We start from the raw sequence: 16,940 nt of genomic DNA, 5'->3' as shown, positions 1-16,940 counted from the left end.
CAAAATTGGGCCGGATAAAAGTATTGGCACCCTTTGAAAAATCATGTGATGCTTCTCGAATTAGTGTAATTAACAGCACCTGTTACTTACCTGTATCACATAACAGGTAGTGGTATTAACTAAATCACACGTGCAGCCAGTTAAAATGGATTAAAATTGACTCAACCTCTGTCCTGTGTCCTTGACCACATTGAGGCTGGAGAAAAAAGACCAAAGAACTGTCTGAGGACTTCAGAAGCAAAATTTTGAGGAAGCATGGGCAATCTCAAGGCTACAAGTCCATATCCAAAAACCTGAATGTTCCTGTGTCTACCGTGCGCAGAGTCATCAATACGTTTAAAGCCCGTGTAGTGCTGCAACGATTAATCGATTAACTCGAGCATTCGATTAGAAAAAAAATATTTGAACTAAATTTTGTTGCTTCGAGTATTCGTTTAATTGAAGTGGCATTGTAATGGTTGATTTTAAAAGTGTTTGCATTTCATTTTACTGATGAGGGTGGATACAATGCCCTCTGGTCTGCCTCTTTTCACATGGCTGAATCCAACTGCTCCCTGTTAAGACCAACATAAGATAAGTTTTTGTTTGAGCGATTGTTTTTTTAATGCATTCTTAATTTAGTTTGTAGTTATATTTAGCCGTTTTTTGTTGGAATATGTGTCTGAACCACTTGTTAAGAGCATTGTAAAAAAAAAAACTTTACCATTTTATAGTATTTAAGCTAGCACTTTTTCTATCCAAGTTAGCCAATTGTTCTTTTGTTGTACACAGAGCCACATTTTTTAAAAAAAATTATATCGTTTGAGGCTCAGCTCAGGTGTTTTAATTTTTCATGTTCCTTATCCGATTACTCGATTATTCGAACAAACTAGTCCATCGATTAATTGACTACTAAAATATTCGATACCTGCAGCCCTAAGCCCGTGGCACTGTGGCTAACCTCCCTAGATGTGGACGGAAAAGAAAAATTGTTGAGAGATTTCAACAAAAGATTGTGCGGTTGGTGGATAAAGAACCTCGACTGACATCCAAACAAGTTCAAGCTGTCCTGCAGTCCGAGGGTACAATAGTGTCAACCCGTACTATCTGTCCGAGTCTGAATGAAAAGGGACTCTTTGGTAGGATACCCAGGAAGACCCCATTTCTGACCCAGAGACATAAAAAAAGCCAGGCTGGAGTTTGCCAAAACATACCTGAGAAAGCCCAAAACGTTTTGGAAGAATGTTCTGTGGTCAGATGAGACGACAAAAGTAGAGCTTTATGGGAAAAGGCATCAACATAGAGAGTTTGCAGGGGAAAAAACGAGGCCTTTAAAGCAAATATGTCCAAAGTGCGGCGCGGGGGCCAAATGCGGCCCGTGGTCAAATTTCATCCGGCCCCCAGCCTCTGTCATAAGATCAGTAACGTCTGGCCCGCACACAGACTTAATAAATTGGTCAGCAGTACTGCTACCAGCATATGAAGTAGCTTACACACTAAATGCTGCTCCTCATTTACCCACTAAAAGGCAGCAGCACTCTAAGCAACATTACCCTGTGTGACCCTTTACTTCCAATTTTCTAAAATGGCGACAATCAACAACAAAAAAAGTTGACTGCGACGGCTGACGCTTCAAGGATAGGTGGAAATTGGACTATTTCTTCAATAAAATACGCAACAACTGTGTCTGCCTCATTTGCAAAGAGACAGTCGCTGTTTTTAAATAATTCAATGTGAGGCGATATTACCAAACAAGACAAACTGACATGTACAACAAGATTACAGGGAAGATACGCAGCGAGAAATTGAAGCAACTTTTGAAGCTAGTTTAATTTCACAGCAGCAGTATTTCGCAAGAGCCCGAGAGTCAAAAGAGAACGCTAGTTGCGAGATTTTTGAAATTATTAATTAAAAAATAATAATAAAGCAAATGTGACACACAGAGTGGCTTGCTAAAATTTGCTTGAATATATTGTTCTGCGTAAAGGACGTCAGCCAAGGTCGGCCCCCCACATTTTTACCACACCAAATCTGGCCCCCTTTGCAAAAAGTTTGGACACCCCTGCTTTAAAGAAAAGAACACAGTCCCCACAGTCAAACATGGCGGAAGTTCGCTGATGTTTTGGGGTTGCTTTGCTACCTCTGGCACTGGACTATTGACCATCTGCATGGCATTATAAAGTCTGAAGACTACCAACAAATTTTGTAGCATAATGTAGGACCCAGTTTGAGAAAGCTGGATCTCCCTTAGAGGTCATGGGTGTTCCAGCAGGACAATGACCCAAAACACACTTCAAAAAGCACAGAAAATTGTTTCAGAGAAAGCACTGGAGACTTCTAAAGTGGCAAGCAATTAGTCCAGACCTGAATCCCATACAACACCTGTGGAGAGATCTGAAAATCGCACCCTTCAAATCTCAGAGACCTGGAGCAGTTGGCCAAAGAAGAATGGTCTTAAACAGGGGTCCCCAACCTTTTTTGCACCACGGACCGGTGTGATTTGGGTCTTTTTTTTCACAGACCGGTGTCCTGTCAAATTTTGCACCCTTATAAAATTTTGCTCCCAAAGCTTTTGTGGTGGTGGAAAAAGCCCTCTTTTATATTCAGTTGGACTCTCAATGTTATAAACTAAAAAACTATACATCATAAACATACATGTGCAACACGGAAATGGCGTAAATTCATGCTTAACAACACGGCGAAGTCGTTAAGTGAGAGGGCTACGTGGAGTTGTTGTGTGCACCTAACATGGCAAACGTAAGTTAATATTTCTTTCTTTAAAGAAAGTTTGTAGTGCGTACTTTGGAATCGCTGCATTCGCGGTCCTTTTTAACGTTACGCGCATGCCAACTTTGTCGGAACACCGGCAATGTGCAGCAGAAAAATACAGCAAATATAAAATAGTATTTGTTTTTTGCCCCGTCGTGTTAAGTGCAGGGAAAAAATACAATTCACCCGCTGAATCAGTGGGAGGGCTGAGTTTGTTTCGTTGAGACGAGATGGTCCCGAGATGGGAGAGTGAGAGAAGCTAGCATCACAAATACACGATGTTGGAAATTGTAGCACAGTTTTCAGCGCGCTCCTAGCGATGTCAGGATATTCCGAAATGACTTTAATCCAGAACTTCGGTAGAGTTGTTGTCTCAAATGTACGTTTAAGGTCGCCGTGATTTGCGATCTCTACAAGCTGATATTCCTGTTGCACAGACATGCTCGAATCACTCTGTTTATTCACATACGGGTCACGAATTCACTCCTTCGCAGTTCATGGGTCTTTAGTGATTGGGAAGTAGCATGAATTTTGTTTTCTTCGAGGTTGTAGGCACATCTTCTGGCTCGTCAGGTTCCCTTTTCCCCCTAAAAAGTCTGTCCAAAGACGTCTGTTATTCAGTCATTCTAGTGTGGGGGCTAATTATTTCCGGGAAGAAATGTGATTGGCGACGACCTACGTCATACGTTATTATCGAGTCCAAGCGTGCATAGATATACAAAACGAGATTTAGTGCTAACAGCCCAATCAATGCATTTCTATGACGACCTCCTATCCTGTAGTTGTATATCTAGAGTAGACAGGGATATTGGTATGTTAAGCGGCACAGGCCAAAGTCAATTGGCCAGAATGCAGTCGTTAATAAATTATTTATTATTTCCGCGCGGCCCGGTACCAAATGCGCCACGGACCGGTACCGGTCCGCGGCCCGGTCGTTGGGGACCCCTGGTCTAAAATTCCAGCAGAGCATTGTAAGAAACTCATTGATGGATACCAGAAGCGGTTGTTCGCAGTTATTTTGTCTAAAGGTTGTGCTACCAAGTATTAGGCTGAGGGTGCCAAGTTTTGTATGGCCCATTTTTGGAGTTTTGTGTAAAATGATAATCAATACTTTTTTTTTTTCCAATTGTCTTTTGTTTTTTTTTCATTGCAAGCAAAATAAATGAAGATATTACTACCAAAGCATTTGTAATTACAATCATTTTCTGGCAGAAGTTGAGCATTATCTGACAGAATTGCAGGGGTGCCAATACTTTTGGCTAGAGAATTGCCATTTCACATTTTTATAAGTAGACGTTTTTTTTTCTGCACACAGAGCTATCTGAGGTGTTGTGGGCCATGGTGATGCGAGTGGGACTACGAATGGAATCATTTCTCGGGGTTTTATTCTTGGTGCCAGTGTTTGGCCTGTTTGCCGTTCTCACCGTGTCCATCCTGCTGGTGATGGAAGGCCTGTCCGCTTTCCTACATGCCCTTCGACTGCACTGGTAAGAAGCCACAATCTGCTGACAGATTTTACTCGCACATTTTAATATGAATCTCATTTCTCCTCAGGGTGGAGTTTCAGAATAAGTTCTACCGTGGAACAGGAGTAAAGTTTTATCCCTTTTCTTTCTCTCTCCTTCCCTCCAACTTTGAACAAGAAGGTTTACTGTGAAGTAAAGGACATTTTCTTGGGTTATTTAATGCCAAACTGTGATTATTCCAGTGATTTCATTTGATCTCACCCCTTTCACCATGTGTGCTGAACTGAAAAGGGGGCCACATCAACCGATCGCATTTAAGAACACTGCCAGAATGAGATATACCAAAACTGCTGTTGTTCTATTTATATTTGTATAGTAAATATCAAAGATTGTTTTCTACCACAATCAGTATACTGTTTCACTTCGGAGGTAAGTGAAATATTTTATGTGGAACCATAGATTTCATAATTATATTGAAGGGGCGCGGGGCCGATTAATAGGGGGCCTGCATTGTTGACGTGGCTGTCAAAGCTCAGACAAAGAGCTTTTTTTCGTTGAAAAATGTTGTGAATAAATGCTTAAATCCCTGAATTCTTTATAGATATGGACGCAAAACAGTCTCTATTCTTGGTTAAAAGCAAAAAAAAAAAAAAAGTGCAGTTAGCATGTGGGGGCCGCCATATGTAAACAGAGCTTTTCCGGTAAAAATTCTTGTGAATAAATGCTCAAATCCCTGAATTTTTTATAGTTATGGATGTAAAACAGTCTCGATTCTTGGTTAAAAGCAAAAAAAAAAGTGCAGGTAGCATTTATTTCATGTAAATATTGCAAACTATGATGCCAGTCTGTCAGGAAATTAGCGGCCGCCATATGTAAACAGAGATTTTGCAGTGAAAATTCTTGTGAATAAATTCTTAAATCCCTGAGTTCTTTATAGACACGGATGTAAAACAGTCTCGGTTCTTGGTCTAAAGCAAATTAAAAAAAAAAAAAAACGTGCAGTTAGCATTTATTTTACGTAAATATGTCGAAGTACGATGCTAGTCTGTTAGACAATATGGCGGCAGCTATATGTAAAAAGAGCTTTTCCGGTGAAAATTCTTATGAATAAATGCTTAAATCCCTGAGTTCTTTATAGATATGGATGTAAAACAGTCTCGATTCTTGGTTAAAAAAACAAAAAAAATGTGCAGGTAGCATTTATTTTACATAAATATTACGAACTACGAGGCTAGTCTGTAAGGAGATTACCGGCCGCCATATGTAAACAGAGCTTTTCCGGTGAAAATTCTTGTGAATAACTGCTTAAGTCCCTGAATTTTCTATAGATATGTACGTAAAACAGTCTCGATTCTTAATTAAAAGCAAAACAAAAAAAAACGTAAATATTGCGAACTATGAGACTAGCCTGTAAAGAAATTAGCGGCCGCCATGTGTGAACAGAGCCTTTCCCGCGAAAATTCTTGTGAATATATGCTTAAATCCGCGAATTCTTTATAGATATGGATGTAAAACAGTCTTGATTCTTGGTTAAGAGCAACAACAACAACAAAAAACGTGCAGTTAGCATTTATTTTGACGTAAATATGTTGACGTACAATGCTAGTCTTTTAGTCAATGTAGCTGTCGCCTTATGTAAACAGAGCTTTTCTGGTGAAAATGCTTGTGAATAAATGCTTAAATCCCTGAATTCTTTATGGAAATGGACGTAAAACAGTCTCGATTCTTGGTTAAAAGCAAAAAAAATTGTGCATGTAGCATTTATTTTACGTAAATATTGCGAACTATGACGCTAGTCTGTAAGGAAATTAGCGGCCGCCATATGTAAACAGAGCTTTTCTGGCTAAAATTCTTGTGAATAAATGCTTAAATCCCTGAATTCTATATAGATATGGATGTAAAGCAGTTTTGATTCTTGTTTAAAATAATTAAAAAAAACGTAAATATTGCGAACTATGAGGGTAGTCTGTAAGGAAATTAGCTTCCGCCATATGTATTTTCGTTGAAAATTCTTGTGAATAAATGCCTAAAGCCCTGAATTTTTTCTAGATATGGACGCAAAACAGTCTCGATTCTTGGTTAAAAGCAAAACAAAACAAAAAAAAAAACTTGCAGGTCGCATTTATTTTTACGGAAATATGTCGAACTACAATGCTAGTCTGTTAGTCAATGTGGGGGCCGCCAAATGTAAACAGCTTTTCTCGTGAAAATTCTTGTGAATAAATGCTTAAATCCCTGAATTTTTTTAGATATGAGTGTAAAAGTCTCGATTCTTAGTTAAAAACAAGAACACCGTGCAGGTAGCATTTATTTTACGTAAATATTGCGAACTATGAGGCTAGTCTGTAAGGAGATTAGTGGCCGCCATATGTAAACAGCTTTTCCGGTGAAAATTCTGGTGAATAAATGCTTAAATCCCTGAATTCATCGATATGGACGCAAAACTGTCTCGATTCTTGGTTAAAACCAAAAAAAAAAAAAAAAAAAAAAAAAAAAACTTGCAGTTTGCATTTATTTTTACGTAAATATGTCGGAGTACGATGGTCATCTGTTAGTCGATGTGGGGGCCGCCATATGTAAAAAGAGCTTTTCCGGTGAAAATTCTTGACTAAATGCTTAAATACCTAAATTCTTTTTAGACATGGACGTAAAACAGTCTCGATTCTTGGTTAAAAAAAAAAAAAAACGGGCAGTTTGCGTTTATTTTACGTAAATATGTCGAAGAAAGATGCCCGTCTGTAGCGGTTAATTTCTCCAATTGATTTTTTTTCACAACGTTTCAAAATGCCTGCATGGTACGAAAAATATCATGATTAACTTGAATCCTCGAACAAATCACTCCTGAGACGACCCTTCCTGTTTGTATGCGGTACAGCTTTTGGACTTTTTCAACCTAAATCCAGCGTTGGATCACTACATGTGTCGCTGCGACCGACTGCAAATAACTGAAGCGGATTGTGGGATGGCTCCCGGCTTGAAGGCTTTGCGCAGTGGCTGACCGATGTGACCCGTCAATACAATTATGAAGTTTATGGTGGAAACCTTGATTTTTCTTGTCGTGACTGAGGGCGCTTTCACCTAGCAGTGTTAAGGTCAATGTTAAACGGACCAGAGTTCTTTTTCCTCAGATTTTCCGCTTGGTTTTGTAAATGCGAACGCGCATCCGAACTCTAGTTCGGACCAAAAAACCGAATCCTGGTCCGTTCAATACACAGAATCAGGTTCTACTGTGGCGGTTGTGTTTTGCATGCTGTTGCTGAACATACTGTGTGAAAATGACCGTGCCATACACTGCTGGCCAAAAGCATTGGCACCCGAGGAATTCTGGTAGAAAATGCTCAATTTCTCCCAGAAACTGATTGCAATTCCAAATGCTTTGGTCGTTATATCTTCATTTACTTTACATGCAATGAAAAAACACAGAAGACAATGAAAAAAAAATGTAATCATTATGATTTTACACAAAACTCCAAAAATGGGCCGTACAAAATTATTGGCACCCTCAATCTAATACTTGGTAGCACAACCTTTAGACAAAATAACTGCAAACAACCGCTTCCGGTATCCATCAATGAGATTCTTACAATGCTCTTTTGGAATTTTAGACCATTGTTCTTTGGCCAACTGCTCCAGGTCTCTGAGATATGAAGGGTGCCTTCTCCCAACTGCCATTTTCAGATCTATCCAAAGATGTTCTATTGGATTCAGGTCTGGGCTCATTTTAGAAGTCTCCAGTGCTTTCTCTCCAACCATTTTTTAGTGCTTTTTGAAGTGTGCTTTAGGTCATTGTCCTGCGGGAAGACCCATGACCTCTGAAGGAGACCCACCTTTCTCACACTGGGACCTACATTATGCTGCAAAAATTGTTGGTAGTCTTCAGACTTCATAATGCCATGCACACGGTCAAGCAGTCCAGTGCCAGAGATAGCAAAGCAACCCCAAAACATCAGTGAACCTCCGCCATGATGGCTGTGGGGACCGTGTTCTTTTCTTTGACGGCCTTGTTTTTTTCCTTGTAAACACTATGTTGATGCCTTTTCCCAAAAAGCTCTACTTTTGTCTCATCTGACCAGAGAACATTCTTCCAAAACGTTTTTGGCTTTCTCAGGTACGTTTTGGCAAACTTCAGCCTGGCTTTTTTATGTCTCTGGGTCAGAAGTGGGGTCTTCCTGGGTATCCTACCTTAGAGTCCCTTTTCATTCAGACACCGACGAATAGTACGGGTTGACACTGTTGTTCCTTCGGACTGCAGGATAGCTTAAACTTGTTTGGATGTTAGTCGAGGTTCTTTATCCACCATCCGCGCAATCTTTCGTTGAAATCTCTTGTCAATTTTTCTTTTCCGTCCACATCTAGGGAGGTTAGCCACAGTGCCTTGGGCTTTACACTTATTGATGACACTGCGCACAGTAGACACAGGAACATTCAGGTGTTTGAAGATGGACTTGTAGCCTTGAGATTGCCCATGCTTCCTCACAGTTTTTTTTCTTAAATCCTCAGACAGTTCTTTTGTCTTCTTTCTTTTCTCCATGCTCAATGTGGTACAAGGACACAGGACAGAGATTGAGTCAACTTTAATCCATTTTAACTGGCTGCAAGTGTGACTTAGTTATTGCCACCACCTGTTATGTGCCACAGGGAAGTAACAGGTGCTGTTAATTACACAAATTAGAGAAGCATCACATGATTTTTCAAAGAGTGCCAATACTTTTGTACGGCCCATTTTTGGAGTTTTGTGAAAAATGTTTTTTTTTTTTATTCTCTTTTGTTCTCTTTTGTCTCTTCTGTTTTTTTAATTTCAAGCAAAATAAATGAAGATGTTACTACCAAAGCATTTGTAATTGCAATCATTTTCTTTGAGAAATTGAGCATTATCTGACAGAATTGCACGGGTGCCAATATTTTTGGCCAACTGTGTAAATAGGCAGAGCCTCTCGGGGCGGCTGTTTCGTGAGTCTCACTCTCCTGGAAGTTGGCGACAATTTGAAGGTCCAAAGCGTCAAGAAAGTGAAAGCGATTGTTTGACTTGGTGTACTACGTGGTTCACTCCAGTTCACATTTGACATTTTCTGTGGAAACATGGTTGGAATGGCCCGACCCCTGCTCTAGTGTGAAAGCGCCCTAAGTGGTTCTTTATTTCAGATATGAGAAAACATATCAAGTTGAAAATTAATGAGCAGAAATTGTAAAAAACAGATTTTTTTGTGTGCAGTTAATCTTTTTTTTTCTTGTAGGATTTGTACTAAAACAACCATTTTTTGCATTTCCTCCCACACATTTCTTATTAGGTACCCTAGTTTCAAATTTTTTTTTTTTTATTTGTCCATCCATCCCTTTCGGTTTTACGCAACAATTAATCTTTTCCCAAATAACAATTTTGGCAGATTTGTTTTCCATACACCTCGTAGAGAGTAAGCTACTATTTAAAGGGATCCACGGATAGAAAGACTTGTAGTTCTTAAAAGATAAACGTTATGAGTTAAAATAATTTGATATTGAAACCTCTCTTGATGTTTTGGTTTTTATAAGACTTGTAAAATTAGTTTAACTAGTAGGTTGCCATTATTGTCGACGACGCAGGGCGGTGACGTCACATGGTTACTCTGCCGGATTTCCAAAGTAAGGGCCCAAATACACCAGATGCATGATTGTTGCGGTTCCGGTCCGACTCCGGTGAAAAAATAGCGCCGGAGCCAATCCGTTTCCATTATATCCTATTGTTCAACGTATACCGGCCGCGCCAGTGCTCCGGATTGACTGCGGGCCATCTCCAGCATGCCGAAGCCATCCGGATGGTATAGGCTATTTTCTATTTTTGCCGGACACGCATCTGACAAAATGGGCGGAGCTGGACCTGGACGTAACAGCCCGGTTGCTTATTCACGGTTTAAACACCAGCGAACATGGACGAAGAACGTTTCATCATGGAGGTGGAAACCCACAAAATCATTTATGATGCAGCAGATCCTTTCTATAAGGACAATATAAAAAAGGAAGCTGCAAGGTGTCCTATTATGTGTTTTTCTGGCAATGATATCAAACACACGACGTGCTGACAACTTTAAGCGAAAAAAAAAAAGCGTATCTGGAAGTGGTTCCACTGCAGAAATTCTCGTGCCCGGCGCACACACAATGTCGGTTTGTGTACAGAGTTGAGGGGGAAAAGTACGAAAGAGAATAGACACCCACAAGTTTCGACCTGGTGGTCTATTCAAGAAGATTCTCTTTCTTTTCTACATTTTACTTGACTTTTCATTGAAAAACCAACAGTTTGCGCTGGGGCACAGGAATCTGCAGTGTTGAGACACCAATTCCAAGTACGCGGTTTTTTAGTTCATGTAGTATATAATTCGCTATCCAGTTTATAAATATTACAGCTTATTTAACATTTTTTATAACAGTTCTATGAGATGTTATGTGCCATGAATTTTAAATGTGCCCAAAGATATAAACCCACCGACACAACCAAGGGCAAAATAGAGCTCTGCCCCCCTACCCCCAACACATGGAGCCCTGATCTCAACATGATGCAGACAATCTGGAATTAAGAGACAGACATAACTAAAATGTCAATATGCAAAGAAAAAATGTGCTCTTGCTCTGCTTCACTGATGAGTATAGACTCCGTGTGTTTTTCGTAGTTTTAAATGGCACTTTATAGCGCGCGATCACGCGAGCGCTCACGAGGGAACGGAGTTGGCGGACCGCAGCCGGTATGATTTGCCTGTTTTTGACAAACACTGAGTTGGACCGGAACAGGAGCGATCATGTATTTGGGCCCTAATACTCCAGAACATAAACCCTTTCAATTTGAATCAGAGAGGAACATTAATGAGCATCACAGAGCTGTCGATATTTCACCAAACCAGCAGCAAAAGCTAAATAAATAGGAAAGACGTGTTTCTAATAACATATTTTAGTAAAAGAGAAAAGTTGTGGCTTATTAGAGCCTACAAGTCTTTAAGTCCGAGGTTCCCTTCAATACCTAAGCATTTACTGCTTGCCTTAATACAGTATGACCGAATAACTTCAGTTATCCTTGTGGTGTTGACTTCTCATCCCAAAACACTGCATATGATGTGATATATTTTCCTGGTTTGTAAATGAAAAGATTGGGTCTTACAAGAGGAAAATGAAACGTTTATACGTGGTCAGGATCGTATTTTTATTTATTCACTTTTAGAATGTTTCAGAATTAGACGAATGTACAGTTGAATTTTTTTTTAAGAGTTACAATGTCGCCTTTAGCTTTGCTAGCTACCGCGTAATCTAGCATTGCAAACATGGATATTTGAATTCAGTTCTTTCTGGTTAGAAACACATCAATGAACATTAAACAGTCACAGAGCAGCACTTTACCAAATGTGATTATGAAGTGAAGTCGGGCACTATGTTCTTTGTTCCAAGCACAATACCTGACCTCCAGAATTACTAAGGGCTAATTTTGTTTATTTACCCTTAATTGTTCTACCATGTTCTCTGGTAGTTGTAATATAATACCACAGTTTTGACAGGTGTTTTTTTTTTTTACCATTTTCTTTGGAAGCAGTGCTGTTATAGCTTTTAATGCCAAATTTTTCTTGCCTCTTTTTTTTTTTTTTTTTAAATAAATATTGTAGGTAAAAACACTCCATCTTGAATATTCATCACCATATTTGGCCATATAGTGCAAGACTATCATTTTGACATGCTCTAATACAAAAGGACCGAAGGAAGATAGCTAGACTTTCAATCATTTCACTTAATTAGGAGGATTTATTAAACTTATTTTTGCACCCCTTGTAATAGGTCTTTGTTTGTTTGTTTGTTTTTTAAATGTGACAACTGTGATTGTTTGCAAATGGATACTGTAATTTTCGCACTGTAAGACGCACCTGACTATAAGCCACCACCCACAAAATTTGGCACGAAAATGGCTGTCAAGTTGAAATAGGAATCCTTAAGTAGACATTTATAATATTACCCAAAATAAGGAGAGAAGGCACTCGATTTAGTTGAAAAGCCTGTAAGGAGAAGGAGGGAAACTATATGTAAGATATGCTTGATTGTATGACAGTGGCGCCTCCAGAAATTTTTCATAGGGGTGGCCAGATTTCATTCATTCATTTCATTTCATTCGTTTATTTCAGGCCATTATTCCTTGTCAAGACAACAAATATATACAGCTCATATAATAAAGTAACAAAAAAGAGCAGCAAAGCTGAGTAACATTACAACATCAACTACATGCCTGAAAAGGAGTGGGAAGAAGAAAACTTATTTAATCCCACCCCTATTCTTATCTAATTAAGAACAAAAAATTCTTGCTACTTCCTTCCAAAAATGTAGGCCACCAAAAAATCAGTCCAAACAGTTTTGTACCAAATTTTGTCCCTTGTGATGAAGTTACCACAGGCAACACCCAAACCAAAAACAATTTCATACCAACATGGTAAATGAAAGTAAAACCATACCAACAATGGTAAAGGCCACAGACACAGGACAACAAATTATAAATGGCAACAATAACTATACCAACAACGGTCACGGACAATATACCAGCAATGGTAAAAAACAACCAGCACTCATTCCAAGACAATTTATTGATGTAATTAAGACCTTATTTCGGTATACTGTGACCAGACCATAAGTTTGTATAACCTTTTAAATTTGTAGATGGTTTGGCATTGCTTGTGTTGCATTCCCAAATTATTCCAAAGTTTCACTCCACACACAGACACACAAAAGCTTTTACGAGTTGTTCGAATTTTTGGTATTCTGAAGTCTCCATATCCTCTCAAGTTATGAGTTCTCTCTTTCATTGTAAAAAAGTTTTGCAATTTAATTGGTAATAATTTATTGAATGCTTTATAGAGGATTATTGAGGTATTATAATTTACAAGATCGTTAAATTTTAGCAGCTTTGATTGAATAAACAAATTATGTGTATGATCCAAAAACCCGACCTTATGGATGATCCGCACGGCCCGTTTCTGTAAGGTAACTAAAGGATTTATCGTGCTCTGATAAGTGTTTCCCCAGACTTCAACACAATATGAGAAGTATGGGAGAACCAAAGAGCAGATGGGGCCACTTAAAATCTTGGGGTGGCCAAAACTAAAAGCCATAATTTCAGGTTTTCAATATATTATTGCAGTAAAAAGGTCAGGGGAAAACTATCAGAAAGACTTAAGGACACGGTAACTGATATACTTTGGTGTATTGTGTAATATTTAATGTGCATAGTCCATAACTGTCGAGTCAACATTTTGAGTTCCACAACAATTCGGCTTTATTGTGTTATGTATAAATTAGGCATAAGGTGTACATTTAACTAGGGCTATCAAACGATTAAAATTTTTAATTGAGTGAATCACATCTTAAAAATGAGTTTATCGTAATTAATCGCAATTTAAACCATCTCTAAAATATGCCATATTTTGAGTTCCACAACAATTCGGTTTTATTGTGTTATGTATATATTAGGCATAAGGTGTACATTTAACTAGGGCTGTCAAACGATTAAAATTTTTAATTGAGTGAATCACATCTTAAAAATGAGTATCGTAATTAATCGCGATTCAAACCATCTCTAAAATATGCCATATTTTTCTGTAAATGATTGTTGGAATGGAAAGATAAGACAAGACGGATATATACATTCAACATACTGTACATAAGTACTGTATTTGTTTATTATAACAATAAATCCACAAGATGGCATTAACATTATTAACATTCTTTCTGTGAAAGTGATCAACGGATAGAAAGACTTGTGATTCTTATAGGATAAATGTGAGTTAGTTTTGTATATTGTGACTAAATATTGTCATCTAGTCTATTTTTTTAGCTTTCAGTAAATGATACTGTAGCGACTTAACTGTTCTGCCCAAATGCACGATATGAAGTGGTGCAACCATGACTGTGTGTGGTGGCTGCAAATGCTATATCTTCTCTGCGTTGGGTACACTACAGGGCGTTAAGAAAAAGATCAACTCCTGTCATTCGTCCCTACGTCGCTTCCAACAATATTCATAGTTACTGTGGGAGAGATGACAAAGCTTTTGCCAATTAAAAGCACGGCCCCGATGAATGCTTGTATCTACTCCACTCACTTGATACTGCCTCTTATCTCTGTATATAAGTAAAACGGTGCCATTGTAGGCTGTTTGCGGCAATGCGTGAGTGAGTCGTACTGCGAATGCGTTAATTGCGATAAATATTTTCATGTGATTAAAAAAAATAATTACCGCCCGTTAACGCGATAAATTTGACAGCCCAACATTTAACAAAAGAAAATAAATGTATTTATTTGGGATGAAATGCATAACTGATGCTACAACAATCTAACGATATACTGGCAAGCCGGGTGGCCAGTGGGGTGGCCAACCAATTTATAGGGCCACCCCCTGGTGGCGCCACTGCGCAGAGAATACCTAATGTGACCTGTCAAGGTATTTTGAAGTCTATGGTTGTGCAGTAAAATACAAATGGCACATACTTTCCTATTTTTTTCATTTGTTTTATTTTATTGTAATCCAGTTAGACCAGACATGTCCAAAGTCCGGCCCGGGGGCCAAATGCGGCCCGTGGTCAAATTTCATCCGGCCCCCAGCTTCTGTCATAAAATCAATAACGTCTGGCCCGCACACAGACTTAATAAATTGGTCAGTAGTACTGCTACCAGCATATGAAGTAGCTTAAAAACTAAATGCTGCTCCTTATTTACCCAAAGGCAGCAGCACTCTAAGCAACATTACCCTGTGTGACCCTTTACTTCCAATTTTCTAAAATGGCGACAATTAACAAAACAAAAAAAAGAAAGTTGACTGTGATGGCCGACGCTTCAAGGATAGATGGAAATTGGACTATTTCTTCACTAAAATACGCAACAACTGTGCCTGCCTTATTTGCAAAGAGACAGTCGCTGTTGAGTTCAATGTGAGGCGATATTACCAAACAAGACACGCTGACATGTACGACAAAATTATAGGGAAGATAGACAGCGAGAAATTGAAGCAACTTGAAGCTAGTTTAATTTCACAGCACCAGTATTTCGCAAGAGCCCGAGAGTCGAGCGAGAACGCCACAAAGGCGAGTTGCGAGATTGTTGAAATTATTAATTATAAAATAATAAGAAAGCGAATGTGACACACAGAATGGCTAGCTAAAATTTGCTTAAATACTGTATATTGTTCAACGTAAAGGATGTCAGCCAAGGTCGGCCCCCCACATTTTTGCCACACCCAATCTGGCCCCTTTTGCAAAAAGTTTGGACACCCCTGAGTTAGACACACATTTGAACAATTTTACTTTTTTTTACCACCTTCAAACTATTTTACCCATCAGAATAAACACTTTAGTTATTTTGTTTGTTAATGTGCCACTGAGCCAGTCACAGCTGACTTCAATCTCGTTTGAATTGATTAGACAGCAAGTGTGCCTCATTGGATTGATTGGTCAATGATTTTAAGTGTTACTGTGTGTTAAAGTGTTATTATTATTATTCTCTTTGTGAAATAGTTTATGATTTCACTAATGCGTCGAAATGAACAACAGCAGTGGTGCCACCAGGGGGTGGCCAGGGGTGGCCACGGCCACCCCTATAAATTGGTTGGCCACCCCACTGGCCACCCCGCTTGCCAGTATATTGTTAGATTGTTGTAGCATCAGTTATGCATTTCATCCCAAATGAACGCATTTATTTTGTTTTGTTAAATGTAGGGCTGTCAATTTATCGCGTTAACGGGCGGTAATTAATTATTTTTTTTTAATTAATCAATCGCAATTAACGCATTCGCAGTACGAATCATTCACGCATTGCCGCAAACAGCCTACAATGGCGCCGTTTTACTTATATACAGAGATAAGAGGCAGTGTCAAGTGAGTGGAGCAGATACAAGCATTCATTGGGGCCGTGCTTTTAATTGGCAAAAGCTTTGTCATCTCTCCCACAGCAACTATAAATATTGTGGGAAGCGACGTGGGGAAGAATGACAGGAGTTGATCTTTTTCTTAATCCCTTGTAGTGTACTCAACGCAGAGAAGATATAACATTTGCAGCCACCACACACAGTCATGGTTGCACCACTTCCCATCATGCATTTGGGCAGAACAGTTAAGTCGCTACAGTATCATTTACTGAACGCTCAACAAATACACTAGATGGCAATATTTAGTCACAATATACAAACTCACATTTATCCTTTAAGAATTACAAGTCTTTCTAGCCGTGGATCCCTTTCACAGAAAGAATGTTAATAATGTTCATGCCATCTTGTGGATTTATTGTTATAATAAACAAATACAGTACTTATGTACAGTATGTTGAATGTATATACTGTATCTTATATTTCCATTCCAACAATAATTTACAGAAAAATATGGCATATTTTAGAGATGGTTTGAATTGGGATTAATTACGATTAATTAATTTTTAAACTGTGATTAACTCGATTAAAATTTTTATTCGTTTGACAGCCTTAGTTAAATGTACACCTTATGCCTAATATATACATAACACAATAAAATAGAATTGTTGTGGAACTCAAAATGTTGACAGGACAGTTATGGACTATGCACATTAAATCATTAGTAACATCAAATATTACACAATACACCAAAGTATATCAGTAGCCGTGTCCTTAAGTCTTTCTGATAGTTTTCCCCTGACCTTTTTTACTGCAATAATATAATGAAAACCTGAAATTATGGCTTTTAGTTTTGGCCAACCCAAGATTTTAAGTG

General features: G+C 38.6%; 1 protein-coding gene across 1 annotated transcript in view; it reads left to right on the top strand.

Moving 5' to 3' along the window:
* atp6v0a2b (ATPase H+ transporting V0 subunit a2b) overlaps positions 1-13,926 on the top strand; it is a 91,913-nt gene extending 77,987 nt beyond the window's left edge. Inside the window, exons 19-20 of the mRNA XM_057831533.1 lie at positions 4,064-4,235; positions 4,303-13,926. Of these exons, the coding sequence (XP_057687516.1) occupies positions 4,064-4,235; positions 4,303-4,405 (275 nt within the window). The 3' untranslated portion in view covers positions 4,406-13,926. The remainder of the gene's footprint in view (positions 1-4,063; positions 4,236-4,302) is intronic.
* The last annotated feature ends 3,014 nt before the right edge of the window (positions 13,927-16,940 follow it).

Source organism: Corythoichthys intestinalis, chromosome 3 (assembly GCF_030265065.1).
Source record: "Corythoichthys intestinalis isolate RoL2023-P3 chromosome 3, ASM3026506v1, whole genome shotgun sequence".
NCBI lineage: Eukaryota > Metazoa > Chordata > Actinopteri > Syngnathiformes > Syngnathidae > Corythoichthys > Corythoichthys intestinalis.
Note: the sequence above shows the minus strand (reverse complement) of the source record. Positions and strands in the feature narration are given on the sequence as shown.